At 43.7% G+C, this 15,232-nt stretch overlaps 1 protein-coding gene across 1 annotated transcript in view; it reads right to left on the reverse strand.

Moving 5' to 3' along the window:
- Positions 1–14,872, reverse strand: part of LOC309543820 (uncharacterized protein) — a gene marked incomplete at both ends in the record, with an annotated part of 30,015 nt that extends 15,143 nt beyond the window's left edge. Inside the window, one exon of the mRNA XM_082276253.1 lies at positions 14,629–14,872. Coding sequence (XP_082132379.1) covers positions 14,629–14,872 — 244 coding nt within the window. The remainder of the gene's footprint in view (positions 1–14,628) is intronic.
- Between the last annotated feature and the right edge of the window lie 360 nt (positions 14,873–15,232).

The following is a 15,232-nucleotide window of genomic DNA, read 5'->3' on the forward strand; positions in this document are numbered from 1 at the left end:
CCTATGTTGATGGGGACAAAGGCCACTTCCCCACAACCCTGGGCTGTGGTTGTGGGGGGTCTGAGGGCAGGGGGCTTTTCAGAGTCTGGTAGCCCCCTTTAACAAGGGGGCTCTCAGATCCTGGCTCCTCCCCTATGTGAATGAGTTGGGGTACATTGTACCCCTATTCATTCACCAAAAAAAGTGTCAAAAAGAAATAAAAACACACAGTTTTTGACAATTCCTTTATTAAAAATAAAAAAACAATGTCCCCTGATGTAGATCTATTGCCAGTCACGCCGCCCGCTGCCACCGCCGAACCTGAAAAAAAAAAAACGGCTCCGCCTACAACGAAGGCTAACGGCCGACTATTTGCTCCGCTATTTGACAGTTCTTATATAGGTAAGGGACGGGGCCACCAGATGTCACTGACCCAGCCTGAATTGGTGGCCCAGGGTTGTGGGGAAGAGGCCCTTGTCCCCATCAATATGGGGAAAAGGTGCTTTGGGGTGGGTAAGGCAGAGCCTCAGGAGGTTCAGGAGGAGGACCGCTCATCCCCTCCCCCCTCCTTTTACTGCAGCAGGTTCTATACACGGTACAGATGTGCCACTTTACAGGCAGACTAAGGGGACCCCCCAGGTACTATATTTAAAGGATTTTTTTTTTATTTTTATTGTTTCACATTAAGCATCATTAAAATTACTGATCCTGTAAAAACTATATTTTTATTAAAAAAAATATTTGCATTGATATTTGTCCCCCAGGGCAGTACCTGGACCCCCATACACTTTTTATGGCCAATAACTTGCACCTAAGCCTTCAAAATGGGCGTTTTGACTTTTCAAATTCGGATCCAATAGTCTTTAACAGGGTTTGTGGTTCTGGTCTGAACTTTTGCCATATTCCAGAGTTCTGGCAAGAATCACAATGGGGGTGTTTAGCCAAACTCTAGAGAGCAGCAGTGAGCAGTCTTTATTACAGGAAGCTCCTGCACAGAGGGAAAGTCTCAAACTGGATCACTGCACAGATCTGGGGGAAATACACAAAGCACACCAAGATTCAGGGAAAAATACACGACTTAAACAATATTTGCTTATCTCAGAATCCAACTTTGATGCCGAACTTTAGGCAGACAATAAAAACAAAGAACAGTCCTCATTCACACCATGTGCAGAGACGTGAGTTTTTCTGCACCTGTTTCTGCCAGGACACAAAGTAAACAATTGTTCTGTGTTGGCTCTGATTACACCACAACACTGGTTTCACATGCAGATTTTATTCTGTGCAAATCTGCAAAGTGTATGTACTTTTCTGTGCACAAAAAAAAAAAACCTCACGTGACATCAACATTGTGGTGTGAACAGGGCACATAGAGAACAATCGTTTTTTGTGCCCTTTCAGATAATTTATGTTACATATTTCCAGGGCTTTTGTTTCTCAGAGAATAGGTGCAGGAAAATGGGTGTGCAGCATGCAGAGTTCAGCAGTGCACTTCGTACAGAGTGCAGCGTTCAGGAGGGTGCTACATACAGGGTTCAGAGTTCATGAGGGTGCTACGTTTAGAGTTCAGGAGTGCGCTTTGTTTAGGAGGGTGCTACATACAGAGTGCAGAGTTCAAGAGGATGCTACGTACAGAGAGCAGAGTTTAGGAGTGTGCTTTGTACAGAGTTCAGGAGAGTGCTACGTACAGAGTGCAGAGTTCAGGAGAGTGCTAAGTACAGAGTGCAGAGTTCAGGAAAGTGCTACGTACAGAGTGCAGAGTTCAGGAGAGTGCTAAGTACAGAGTGCAGAGTTCAGGAGAGTGCTAAGTACAGAGTGCAGAGTTCAGGAGGGTGCTTTGTACAGAGTGCAGAGTTCAGGAAAGTGCTACGTACAGAGTGCAGAGTTCAGGAGAGTGCTATGTACAGAGTGCAGAGTTCAGGAGGGTGCTTTGTACAGAGTGCAGAGTTCAGGAGGGTGCTTTGTACAGAGTGCAGAGTTCAGGAAAGTGCTACGTACAGAGTGCAGAGTTCAGGAGAGTGCTAAGTACAGAGTGCAGAGTTCAGGAGGGTGCTTTGTACAGAGTGCAGAGTTCAGGAGAGTGCTATGTACAGAGTGCAGAGTTCAGGAGTGTGCTTTGTACAGAGTGCAGAGTTCAGGAGAGTGCTACGTACAGAGTGCAGAGTTCAGGGGGGTGCTACATACAGAGTGCAGAGTTCAGGAGAATGCTTTGTACAGAGTGCAGAGTTCAGGAGGGTGCTACATACAGAGTGCACAGTTCAGGAGGGTGCTATGTACAAAGTGCAGAGTTCAGGAGGATGCTACATACAGAGTTCAGGAGGATGCTTCGTACAAAGTGCAGAGTTCAGGAGGGTGCTACGTACAGAGTACAGAGTTCAGGAGGATGCTACGTACAAATTGCAGAGTTCAGGAGGGTGCTACATACAGAGTGCACAGTTCAGGAGGATGCTATGTACAAAGTGCAGAGTTCAGGAGGGTGCTACGTACAGAGTACAGAGTTCAGGAGGATGCTACGTACAAAGTGCAGAGTTCAGGAGTGCGCTTTGTACAGAGTGCAGAGTTCAGGAGGATGCTACCTACAGAGTGCAGAGTTCAGGAGGGTGCTAGTTTGTCGACGCTATAACGTTTGTGTAAACCAATTAATATATGCCTATTGGGATTCTTTTTTACCAAAAATATTTAGCAGAATACAAATTGGCCTAAAGTTATGAAGAAATGTGATTCTTTTTTTAAATTTTATTAGACATGTTTTATAGCAAAAAGTAAAGAAATATATATATATTTTTTTTTTTTTTCAAAATGTTTGATATTTTTCCTTTTTAAGCACAAAAAATAAAAACCCAGTGGTGATCGAACACCATCAAAAGAAAGCTCTTTGTGGGAAAACAATTACATAAATTTCATTTGAGTACAGCTTTGCGTAACTGTGCAATTGTCAGTTAAAGTAACACAGTGAAAAAAAAACAAAAATTGATCTGGTTATGAAGGGGAATCAAGTGGTCAAGTGGTTAATGAGTGAGGAGGACAATGCCTTATTGACTGGACAGAAGCAGGTAGAAGGTCGGACAGCTACTATATATATATATATATTATTTTTTTTTTTCTTTCTTTAAACTGTGCATTTAGCTGTTTGTTCATGGGTCTGTATTAAATGGATGGAGCAGCTTTTTCAGGAACACATTTATCCAGGTCGTTCTCAATCCCCAGTCATTGTTTTCTCCTTTTTTGCATCTTTATAATGTTTCCCAGTAGGTGAAGATAGAAAATGCCAGTGAATGCAAAGTAGGGTTTTAGGTTAAAGATGCAGTGTGGTAATTGTGTGCAGCTCCTAATGAGCAGGAATTATTCTGGTCTTCCACAGGAGCCAGTAGCAAATCACTGATGAAAGCAATGATTTATTATTTGACTCGACAGAACTCTATGAAAACTTACTGTAGGTTCACACTTATGCTCTTTTTGTAAATTTTTTTTAGTACATTTTTAAGCATTTTTTGTGTTTTTTTTTTTTTTATGTATTCTGTGTTATTTATGAACTTTCATTGAAGTCTACGGGGCTAAAAACACACCAAAAGAAGCGTCTTCACCTTTTTATAGGTCATGCAAAAGTGCATTGCATAAGTGTGAACAGGTCTAATAGACAATATTGGGATTCCTCCTGTCATGCGTTGTCATGTGATGGTATTAAAGTGGTAGTAAACTCTTTTTTTTTTTTTTACCCGCTTAAGCACCCAGCCTTTTTCTGACATTTGTTGTTTACAAGTAAAAATCTGTATTTTTTGCTAGATTACTATTACTTAGAGACCCCCAAACATTATATATTTTTAGCAGAGACTATAGAGAATAAAATGGCGGTTGTTTCAATTTTTTATGTCGCATGATTTTTGCACAGCAGTTTTTTAAACACAAGTTTTTTGGAAAAAAATACACTGTAATGAATTAAAAAGAAAAAAAAACCATAATATATACCCCTATTTTTTTGTACTATATAAAAGATGATGTTAAACCAAGTAAATAGATACTAGAGCTGCACGATTCTGGCTAAAATGAGAATCACAATTTTTTTGCTTAGAATATAGATCATGATTCTCAGCATGCAGACACTTTCCTTCCTGTTTATTTTTCTTTATGGACGTTCGGCTACTTACTTATCCGACTTCCGCTATCAGATCTAGGCTTGAATTGGCTGCCGGCTCCATCTTTGATGATGTGGCAGCAGAAGTTCCGGCTCTCTATATGATCAAAACGAGGCTTGAATCGGACTCCGGAGCCGCCTTTCGGTGACGTGGCGGCTTTTGATTCGATACTCAAAACGAGGTTTCATCCGCACGCCGGCGCCATGTTGGAATGGCGCGGCATGCCATCAATTAGAGCTTTAGCAGCTGTTTTTGTTCCATATCTCTATAAATACAAGGTATGGTACATTCAGGCACTTGGCTAATTCCTATGAGGATGTTCATTTTAATGAAACGCGTTAAGAGTATTATGAGTGCCAGACCCTAAATTGAATGCTTCTTACCATTGGAAACTCTGTAAGTGTATTTCTTTTATGTTAAATAAACCATCAATACCATATCACACTATGTTGTTCCTTGGTTCATCCCTTTATATCCATCCATGATTGGGGATTCCTTGGCATTACCTTCTGGAGCTGTTTGGGGAACATCCACCTAGGCTCAACCTGTGATCCTGAGACGCTGCAGAGGTTCCCATCATTCTGTGCTGTGGGCACATCTTCACATTCAGCCTGTATGACCCATTTGCTGTATAGTAATTTGGATCCATACCATCTGGTAAGCACATTTGAATATTTGTGGTGTGGGACCTGTTTTTTCTTCAAGTCACTATTTTCATGTGGATTGATTTGGACTTTTTGTCACTTGCACTTTTTTGGACTTTCGTTTTCTAATAAGTTTAATGAGTTTTCGTTCACTTCCCTAATTAAAAGTTTATCCAACGTGTATAACTATTTATGTACATTATCATTGGTTATTTAGCGCTGCACTATATATATAATTTACTATGATTCTCAGCGTAACATCATCTTTTACATTATACAAAAAAAATTGGGCTAACTTTACTGTTTAGTTTTGTGTTTTTTTCCCAAAAAAACTGCGTTTGAAAGAATTCTGCACAAATACTGTGAGATTTTATTCTCTAGGGCAGGGGTGTCAACCTCAATTTCATTGTGGGCCAAACCAGCATTATGGTTGCCCTCAAAGGGCCGGTTATTATTATGATACAGGATTTATATAGCGCCAACAGTTTGCACAGAGCTTTACAATATTTTTATATCTGTAAGATTAGATGTCCAGAGCACCCCACACCCCTTAAACCCTTACATGAGATGTCAAGAGCCCCCCACCATCAGAAGTCAAGAGTCAATCACCCTTCCTTACATCATAATGCACCCTATTACCTTGTGCTGCTGCCAGGAAGAAGATGCGGGTGGATCTCAGAAGAAGAAAGTGCAGGGTCTGGAGGAGAACCAGAGGAGCGCTGGAGTCAGCTTCCAGAGTCTGCTGAATGTCTGAGACCAGAGTAAGCAGAGGCAAGGTGGTGTTGTGGCTGCACAGAGAGGTGCAGGATCCATAGGAGGAGTTCTGCCCTCCTCTCTGCTGAGGATTGCTGGGAAGGGGGAGGGCCAAAGACAAGCCTTTCTGAAGCTGCACAGAGGAGTGCAGGATCTGGCAAAGGAGTTATGTCCTCTCTGCTGCTGACTACTGAGACAAAGTGGGGGCAGAGACAGGGGGGGTGGGTGTGCCATAGCTGCAGGAGAGGTGCGAGGGCCACATTTAATGGCCTGGGGTGGGGGGCGCATTCAGCCCCAGGGCCTTGTATTTGACACCTGTGCTCTAGGGTCTCTGCTAAAAAAATGTATATAATGTTTGGGGGTTCTAAGTAATTTTCTAGCAAAAAATACTGATTTAAACTTGTAAGCAACAAGTGTCAGAAAAAGGCTTAGTCTTTAAGAGGTTAAACTGCCCTCACTTACAGACGGAAGTTTATTCCTTTGATCTAAAAGAACGAAATGATACATTATAAAGCATTGTGTTTATAATTATCTCCCAGCCTTAACTATGTTGATAAACATTTGCCGGAAGCACTTTTTTTTTTTGACAGCTGTAAGTGAGCAGAGAATAGCTGTGCGGTGTGGACCATCCTCTGCTCAGCGGGAATCGATCCGCCGATCCCCGCTGAGCAGGCGGATGACAGCTCCGTCTCCACACTGTGTGCAAAGAGGGAGTGTCAGAGCCCCGCTGCTCTCTATGGGGGAATCAGATGAGAACGGACCGCCTGTCCGCTCTCATCCGATCCCCTGGACGGATTGAAAAAAGGGTTTCCATCCATCCAGATTTCACGGACAGGATCGGATGCGGATGGCAGCGGGTGTCAGCAGAGATGTCTCCGCTGACATCCGCTGCCCCATAGGGATGCATGGAGGATCCAATCAGATCCACCAAAAAAACTGACAGGCGGATCTGATCGGATCGTTCATGTGAAAGGAGCCTAAGGATTGAGGACATGCCGTTTTAAGATTGTGAGGGGAGGGTGAATCGAGATTGCGATTGTTTAACCATTAATCGTGCAGCTCTAATAGATACCTATAGAGTTACAGAGGAGGTCTAGCACAAGAATTATTGCTCTCACTCAGACGTTTGCGGCATCACTTCACATGTGTGGCCCAAACACTGTTTACATATGTGTGCGTGACCTACGTATACGTTCATTACTGTACACGGGGACAGGAAGCTTAAAAAAAAGGTTCTTTATTATTTATTTATTTCGTTATATTTTTTAATTTTTACACTGTCCCCTTATAAAAAAAAAATGTCCTCACTTCTATTGCTATCGCAGGGAGTGTAAACAAATCACAAGGGATTTGTGAAAAAGCATGACAGGTCCTCTGTATGGAGAGATCTGGAGTCTAAAAGACCCCAAATCTCCCCTCTACCCTTAAAAGCTAAAGGAAAAAAAACTCTAACTTTTGCTTTAAGATAAAAAAAAAAAACATGTTTACACGGCCTGAGGGCATAGAGATGAGCGGTGGCCATCTTGACATTGCTTATCTCTATGGCAAGCCACTGCCAACCCTGGATAGTTCCCAGGCGATCGGTAACATTAACCTTGGAACCACTGGGAAGCCGCGGGGGGACCTTTCCCACAGCTTCTAAAAAGTGATCCCCTGGCGAATCTGCTGCAGGGATCACTTTTATCAGAAAGCCAGCCCCCTAAGGGAAAAAAAAAATCCCAGGGTTATGACATATAGCTACAGACATAAACTCTGTAATTAACGTCAAAATAATGACATAAATTCACAGTTAGGCAGTCGGCAGGTGGTTCTTGCACCTACAGGTAAGCCTATAATTAGGGATGGGCCAAACACCCCCCTGTTCGGTTCGCACCAGAAGATCTGGAACAGGGAAAAAGTTCTAGCGAACATGTGAACCCTATTCAAGTCTATGGGACACGAACATGAAAAATCAAAAGTCCTAATTTTAAAGGCTTATATGCAAGTTACTGCCATAAAAATGTATAGGGGTCTGGGCACTGTCATGGGGAACATGTATCAATGCAAAAAAACATTTTTCAAAATGATTGTTTTTAAAAGAGCAGTGGTTTTATTGGTGCCTAAAGTGAAACAATGAAAATGAAAAATTCCTTTAAATATCGTGCCTGGGGGGTCCACTTAATGTGCCTGTAAAATGGCTCATCTGTACGATGTATGGAGCCTGCTGAAGCAATACTGACTGTAATTTAAACTTGCTCGTGGCTGTAATTTATTGCCAGTACACAGCAATACAGATAAGAAAATGAAAAAAACTGCGTGGGGTCCCCCCCCAAAAATCCAGACCCTTTTCCGAGCATGCAGCCTGGTAGGTCAGGAAAGGGGTGGGATGAGCGAGCGCCCCCCCTGAACCAAACTAGACCACATGCCCTCAACATGAAGGGGTGAGTGCTTTGGGGTAGGGGGCCATGTTGATAGGGACAAGGGCCTCTTCCTGACAACCTTGGGCTGTGATTGTCAGGGTCTGCGGGTGGGGGGCTTATTGGAATCTGGAAGCCCCCTTTAACAAGGGGACCCCTATATCCTGGCCCCTCCTATGTGAATGGGTATCGGGTACATCATACCCATACCCATTCACCAAAAAAAAGTGTAAAAATGTAACACAGTTTTTGACAAGTCCTTTATTAAAAAGAAAAAAATGGTGTCCCTCGATGTAAATCCATCGTCAATCACAATGCCTGCCAACCCGAAAAACAGAAAAATTGCAAAAAACGCTTTGCCTCCTAAGAGGCTACCCGCAGTATGTTCAATCTTCAGCTTTGACAGTTCTTTTATAGGCAAGGGGCAGGGCTACCGGGCTATATCACCCTGTGGCACTGCCCACTTCTGACATCACATGGCGTCCTGTGACTTCAGAAGGGCCGGTGCCCCCGGGTGATGTGGCCGGGTGGCCTTGCCCCTTGCCTATAAAAGAACTTTCAAAGCTGAAGATTGGGCAGACGGCGGGTAGCCTCTTAAGAGGCGAAACGTTTTTTAATTCTTCCTGTTTTTCGGGTCCGGCGGTTTTTACTTTTCCTGTGGTTTTTACACTTTTTCGATGAATGGGTACGGGTAATATGTACCCGATACCCATTTACATAGGGGGGCGGGATCTGGGGGCTGCCTTGTTAAAGGGGGCTTCCAGATTACGATAAGCCCCCCACCCGCAGACCCCCACATCCACAGCCCAGGGTTGTCAGGAAGAGGCCCTTGTCCCCATCGACATGGGGACAAGGTGCTTTGGGGGCACCCCAAAGCACCCTCCCCATGTTGAGGACAAGCGGTCTGGTATGGTTCAGGAGGTGGGGCCAGATACAGATTTTGGGGAGGGGGCCCACATTGTTATTTTTGTTTTGTTTTTTTATTCTGTCATAGGGTTCCCCTTAACCACTTAAATACAGGGCACTTTCACCCTCTTCCTGCCCAGACCAATTTTTTAGCTTTCAGTGCTCATTGGCGTCTAGGGGAAATCTTGGTCGGCTTGACATGGCACTGCTCCCTGTCTTTAACATTGGCCTCTATGGAAAATCTTGGTCAGCTTGACATGGCACTACTCGCGAACTATAAGTGATAGGGACACCAAACATAGGGAGCACAGAGAGGGGACCCAGGACTATAACATATTCATACACTTTAAAAGTGGAGTATGCCTGTACACTAAACTGACTGCACTAAGCTGACTGAACTCACTATCCACTATACTAACTACCTGCCTAATCTCCATTGTCACACACTATACACGGCTGCCGTATAAGCAGCCCTCTTATATGGTGTGGGGTGTGGACTTAGCCCCTGGGCCATGATTGGCCAAAGGCACTCTGCCTTTGGCCAATCATGGCTCTAACAGTACATTGTGCTGTGACTGGCCAAAGCATACAGGTCAGGTGCATGCTTTGGCCAATCATCAGCAATCAATGCACTGCAAGAGCGCAGTGCATTATGGGGCATTCATTGGTGGGAGAACTTCCAGCGCCCCATTTGTTCGGGTGTTTAGCGAACACACGAACAGCTAATGTTCGAGTCAAACACAGAGCCCATCCCTGTCTATAATATAGCTTACCTGTAGGTACAGGGAATATCCCCTAAACTTGCACTGTTTAGGAGATATTATCACTGCATGCAGCCAGTGATGTCATCGGCGCATGCACGCCAAAGGGACAGCATAACCATGCCGTCCCTTCAGAGCTCCGTGCCGCAGTCCGTAACTCCCGCGCACATGCACGGGAGTGACATCATCGTGGCTCGGCCAATCAGGCGATCGAAACACGTGGGTGGAGGGGGAATTATGGTGTGGGGTTGTTTTTACAGTGATGGGAACTCTTAAGGCATCAACATATCAAGACATTTTGGACAATTTCATGCTCCCAATTTTGTGGGAACAGTTTGGGGATGGCCCCTTCCTGTTCCAACATGACTGCACACCAGTGCACAAAGCAAGGTCCATAACGACATGGATGATTGAGTATGGGGTGGAGGAACTGACCTCAACCTAATAGAACACCTTTGGGATGAATTAGAGTGGAGACTGCGAGCCAGGCCTTCTCATCCAACATTAGTGCCTGACCTCACAAATGTGCTTCTGGAGGAATGGTCAAACATTCCCATAGACACACTCTTAAACCTTGTGGCCAGCCTTCCCAGAAAAGTTGAAGCTGTTATAGCTGCAAACTCAATATTGAACCCTACGGACTAAGACTGGGATGTCATTAATGTTCAAGTGCGTGTAAAGGCAGGTGTCCCAATACTTTTGGTAATATAGTGTATCTTGTATAGTTGGCTGCCATGGCTAAATCCCTATAGCTCCCAGTATTCACATTTCCTGAATGACCATGCCTGTTAAAAAAATCAAGCTGCTGTGTTCCCTATTTCAAAACCCCTCCCTGCATGTTAACCACACCCACACACATCAGCCTGTACTAGGGAGAATCTTGTAACATGAGGCAGCAGTCCTACTATGAATTAGAATAGGAAGCCTGCTGCCAGCCAGTGAACAAAGGTTCATTTCTATCTTCTAGACACAGTTGCATTGTTTCCCGGATAGTAGCATGCGTTGAGTTATTTTACGTGTTGCATGGAGTTGCTCGTTAATAACATCTAAATGTCTCTTCTAATGATTTTCGTCATTTTCCTTTGGCTCTGAATTTTCTTTTGTTCCTGATGATGGGGGGAATAGGACGCATTGCTGTGGCTGACAGGGTAAGTGGCTGTTTTGACAACCAGTGAATAATATGCAAAGCTCCCAACAGCAAAACAAACAGGGGCCTCTGTGTGTGGGCACGTTGTACTTGTGCAGAGTAGAATGTGAAAAACACTTAAAGAAATAATCTATTCACCTATTGTCCCAGCATTATTTTCCTATAGCACTCAGAAGACTGAGCAGTTAAGCACAAACCTGCACTGATAAACCCTAATGCAGAAAAACAGTCTGTGTTTAACTGTAGGTACATATACATCTCAGCATATGACAAACACCAATTAGCTATCATATTATGACCACCCACCTAATATAGAATAGGTTCCCCTTCTGCCAGCAAAAAAGCCCTGACCTCTCAAGGAATTAACTCCACTAGACCTCAAAAGGTATGTTGTGGTATCTGGCACCAAGCCGTCAGTAGCAGATCCTTTAATTCGTATAAGTTGCATGGTGGAGCCTCCATGAATTGGACTTGTTTTTCTAGTACAGTGTTTCTCAACCTTTTTTCAGTTTCCCTTTAAAATTCTGCACAATCTCGAGGCATCCCATTCTAAAGTGTAAAACTAAAACTAAACGAATAGTTTTACATAACGTAGCAACATCCATACACATGGGCCATCAACATCCATGCACATGGGCCATCAACATGCATACACTTGGGCCATCAACATCCATACACTTGGGCCATCAACATCCATACACATGGGCCATCAACATCCATACAATTGGGCCATCAACATCCATACACTTGGGCCATCAACATCCATACACATGGGCCATCAACATCCATACACATGGGGCATTAACATCCATGCACATGGGCCATCAGCATCCATACACATGGGCCATCAACATGCATACACTTGGGCCATCAACATCCATACACTTGGGCCATCAACATCCATACACATGGGCCATCAACATCCATACACATGGGGCATTAACATCCATGCACATGGGCCATCAACATCCATGCACATGGGCCATCAACATGCATACACTTGGGCCATCAACATCCATACACTTGGGCCATCAACATCCAAACACATGGGCCATCAACATCCATACACATGGGGCATTAACATCCATACACATGGGCCATCCAACATTAGAAGTGATTTATTCCTCCACAATTGCAAACTGGTACTGACTAGTATTCTAGCATTTCTCTTCCCCTTCAGTGTCTCTTCTTCTGCTTGCCAATGACCCCAGCGTTGATGGAGCGGGGACGAGTAAACAAGGATGGTATGCAAGCACCCGGCGTTCCCTTATCAACCAGTTATGTAATTGGTTGTCAGGATGCCAGTGGCTTGACCTGCACGGTGCCCAGGGTTGGAATGCTGCAAAGTTAAAACCTGTGGCAATTTGTTGCAATTTATAGGCATTTTGCCAAGGCACCCCTAAAGATCCCAGGAGGCACACCAGCTGTTGAAAAAGATTGTTCTAATACATCCCACATATTCTTCATTGTATTGAGATCTGGGGACTTTGAAGGTCAAGTTAAAACCTTGAACTCTCAATGCTGAGAAATACAGGCAGATACTTATCCATCATGCCATACCATCAGGGAGGCGACTGACCCCAAATTTAGTCTGCATCAGGACAACAATCCCAAACATACAGCCAATGTCATTAAGAACTATCTTCAACAACAAAAAGAACAAGGAGCCCTGGAAATTATGGTTTGAAACATAGAAACATAGAATGTGTCGGCAGATAAGAACCATTTGGCCCATCTAGTCTGCCCAATATATCTGAATCCTATGAATAGTCCCTGGCCCTATCTTATATGAAGGATAGCCTTATGCCTATCCCATGCATGCTTAAACTCCTTCACTGTATTTGAAGCTACCACTTCTGAAGGAAGGTTATTCCATGCATCCACTACTCTCTCAGTAAAGTAATACTTCCTCATATTACTTTTAAACCTTTGCCCCTCTAATTTAAAACTGTGTGCTCTTGTGGTAGTTTTTCTTCTTTTAAATATGCTCTCCTCCTTAACCGAGTTGATTCCCTTTATGTATTTAAAAGTTTCTATCATATCCCCTCTGTCTCTTCTTTCTTCCAAGCTATACATGTTAAGGTCCTTTATCCTTTCCTGGTAAGTTTTTTCCTGCAATCCATGTACTAGTTTAGTAGCTCTTCTCTGAACTCTCTCTAGAGTATCTATATCCTTCTGGAGATATGGCCTCCAGTACTGCGCACAATACTCCAAGTGAGGTCTCACCAGTGTTCTGTACAGCGGCATAAGCACTTCTCTCTTTCTACTGCTTATACCTCTCCCTATACATCCAAGCATTCTGCTGGCATTTCGTGCTGCTCTATTACATTGTCTTCCCACCTTTAAGTCTTCTGAAATAATTACTCCTAAATCCCTTTCCTCAGATGCTGAGGTCAGGACTGTGTCAAATATTCTATATTCTGCCCTTGGGTTTTTACGCCCCAGGTGCATTATCTTGCACTTATCCACATTAAATTTCAGTTGCCAGAGTTCTGACCATTCTTCTAGTTTTCCTAAATCCTTTTCCATTTGGCGTTTCCCTCCAGGAACATCAACCCTGTTACATATCTTTGTGTCATCAGCAAAAAGACGAACCTTACCATCGAGGCCTTTTGTAATATCACTTATGAAGATATTAAACAAAATTGGTCCCAGTACAGATCCCTGAGGTACCCCACTGGTAATATGACCTTGTTCTGAATGTTCTCCATTGACTACAACCCTCTGTTGTCTGTCACTCAGCCACTGCCTAATCCACTCAACAATATGGGAGTCCATGCTCAATGACTGCAGTTTATTGATAAGTCTTCTATGTGGGACAGTGTCAAAAGCCTTACTAAAATCTAGATATGCAATGTCTACTGCACCTCCACCGTCTATTATTTTAGTCACCCAGTCAAAAAAATCTATAAGATTTGTTTGACATGATCTCCCTGAAGTAAAGCCATGTTGTTTTTCATCTTGCAATCCATGGGATTTAAGATGTTCCACAATCCTATCCTTTAATAGGGTTTCCATTAATTTGCCTACTATTGATGTCAGACTCACTGGTCTATAGTTGCTCGATTCCTCCCTACTACCTTTCTTGTGAATGTGTAAGTGTAATAAGAAGAATTGAGGCTGGTTTGAAGCCAAAGGGTAGTCACACGAAATATTGATTTGATTTGGATTTTTCTTGGGTTTGCTAACTTTGCATTTTGTAAATTGATAAAAATAAACAAATAAAATATATATATTATTAAAACCATTCTTACTTGCCAGCATTTTGTCATACCTGCCTAAATCTTTTGAACAGTACTGTATAAATGTATAAAGTATAAATGTATAAAGTTCAGATTCAGTTTTATGCAGACTTTTTTATGTAATGAAGGATTCAATGAGTTTTGGGGCTCAAATGGTCCTCCTTCATTACGGTTTAGCATTGGTGTGTACAGGACTGATAAAGCTGGAGGGATCCTGAGGGGTAATTAGAATGATCACTCAAGATGCTGGTCTCTATCTTAATCTGGAGGCTGAGTTGACAAGAGATCTTCTCTGCACCTCCTGCCCTGTACCCCCTGGAGCTGAAGACAGGGTGTAGCAGAACAAGGAGTGGCTTGGGTGCCTGCAGTGGGTCCAGGTGCAGCAAAGGATCATAAATTCGGGAGCTGCTGTGCAGTGTAAATGCTTATAGCAGGTTCACACAGTAGGGTGGAACACAGGACAGGAACAGGAACTTGCAGTAGCAAAGAGAAGAGCCATAATCAGGCTAAGCCTAGTTGTCAAAAGATAGCAGAAGTACAAAGCAGGAGCAAGGTACATAAGCAGGAGCAAGGTCAAAGTCCAGGCCAGGGTCAATAACAGGCAGGCAGCAGTGGTACCAAGGCAGCATGCAGGTGTAATCAGGATATGAACCAAGGTGTCACGTACCTTGTGACAAAGTCTGATGTCTATAGGGATGCCTTTCGTACAGCCCTAGCTCAGGGATCACTGATGTTGCGACAAAGGCCACGAGAGCACGGAGAGGTATGAGCGCCTTTAAGATCTTCCGCTGGTTGCAGAGGTGCATAGCCTGTGCATCACCAGAGTTGGGCCAGAAGGCTGAAACAGCAGATGGTGGTAAGGGCAGCAGATGGATTACTGGATATAAGGTCAGACAAGCCAGGCCAGCCATAGGTAGCAGTCAGAGAATGGTCAGGATAGAGGCAGAGGTTAGCAACACTTGGGGCAGGCAGATGAGAAAAGGCAGAGCAGGGTCCAGTCAAGTCAAGGTCAGGGCAGGTACCATTCAAGTGAGGTCAGGGCAAGCCGGGTCAAAAACAGAATTTAAACACAGGAAGAGATGCAGGAACACAAGTAATAGCTGCATATCCAATAACACCGGCTTCTGCAGTTGAAAAAATCCAAATGGTGTCAATGTTAGTGGCGGGTGCGCACCCATATGTGCACATCTATGCACAGCAAGGTGAGCACCCGCATATGTATGCACCTAAAGACTTCACTTGCACTATAGGTGTCAGGTCAAAGGTGCAGA

This window comes from Pelophylax lessonae, assembly GCF_965119305.1.
Source record: "Pelophylax lessonae genome assembly, contig: HAP1_SCAFFOLD_368, whole genome shotgun sequence".
Lineage (NCBI taxonomy): Eukaryota > Metazoa > Chordata > Amphibia > Anura > Ranidae > Pelophylax > Pelophylax lessonae.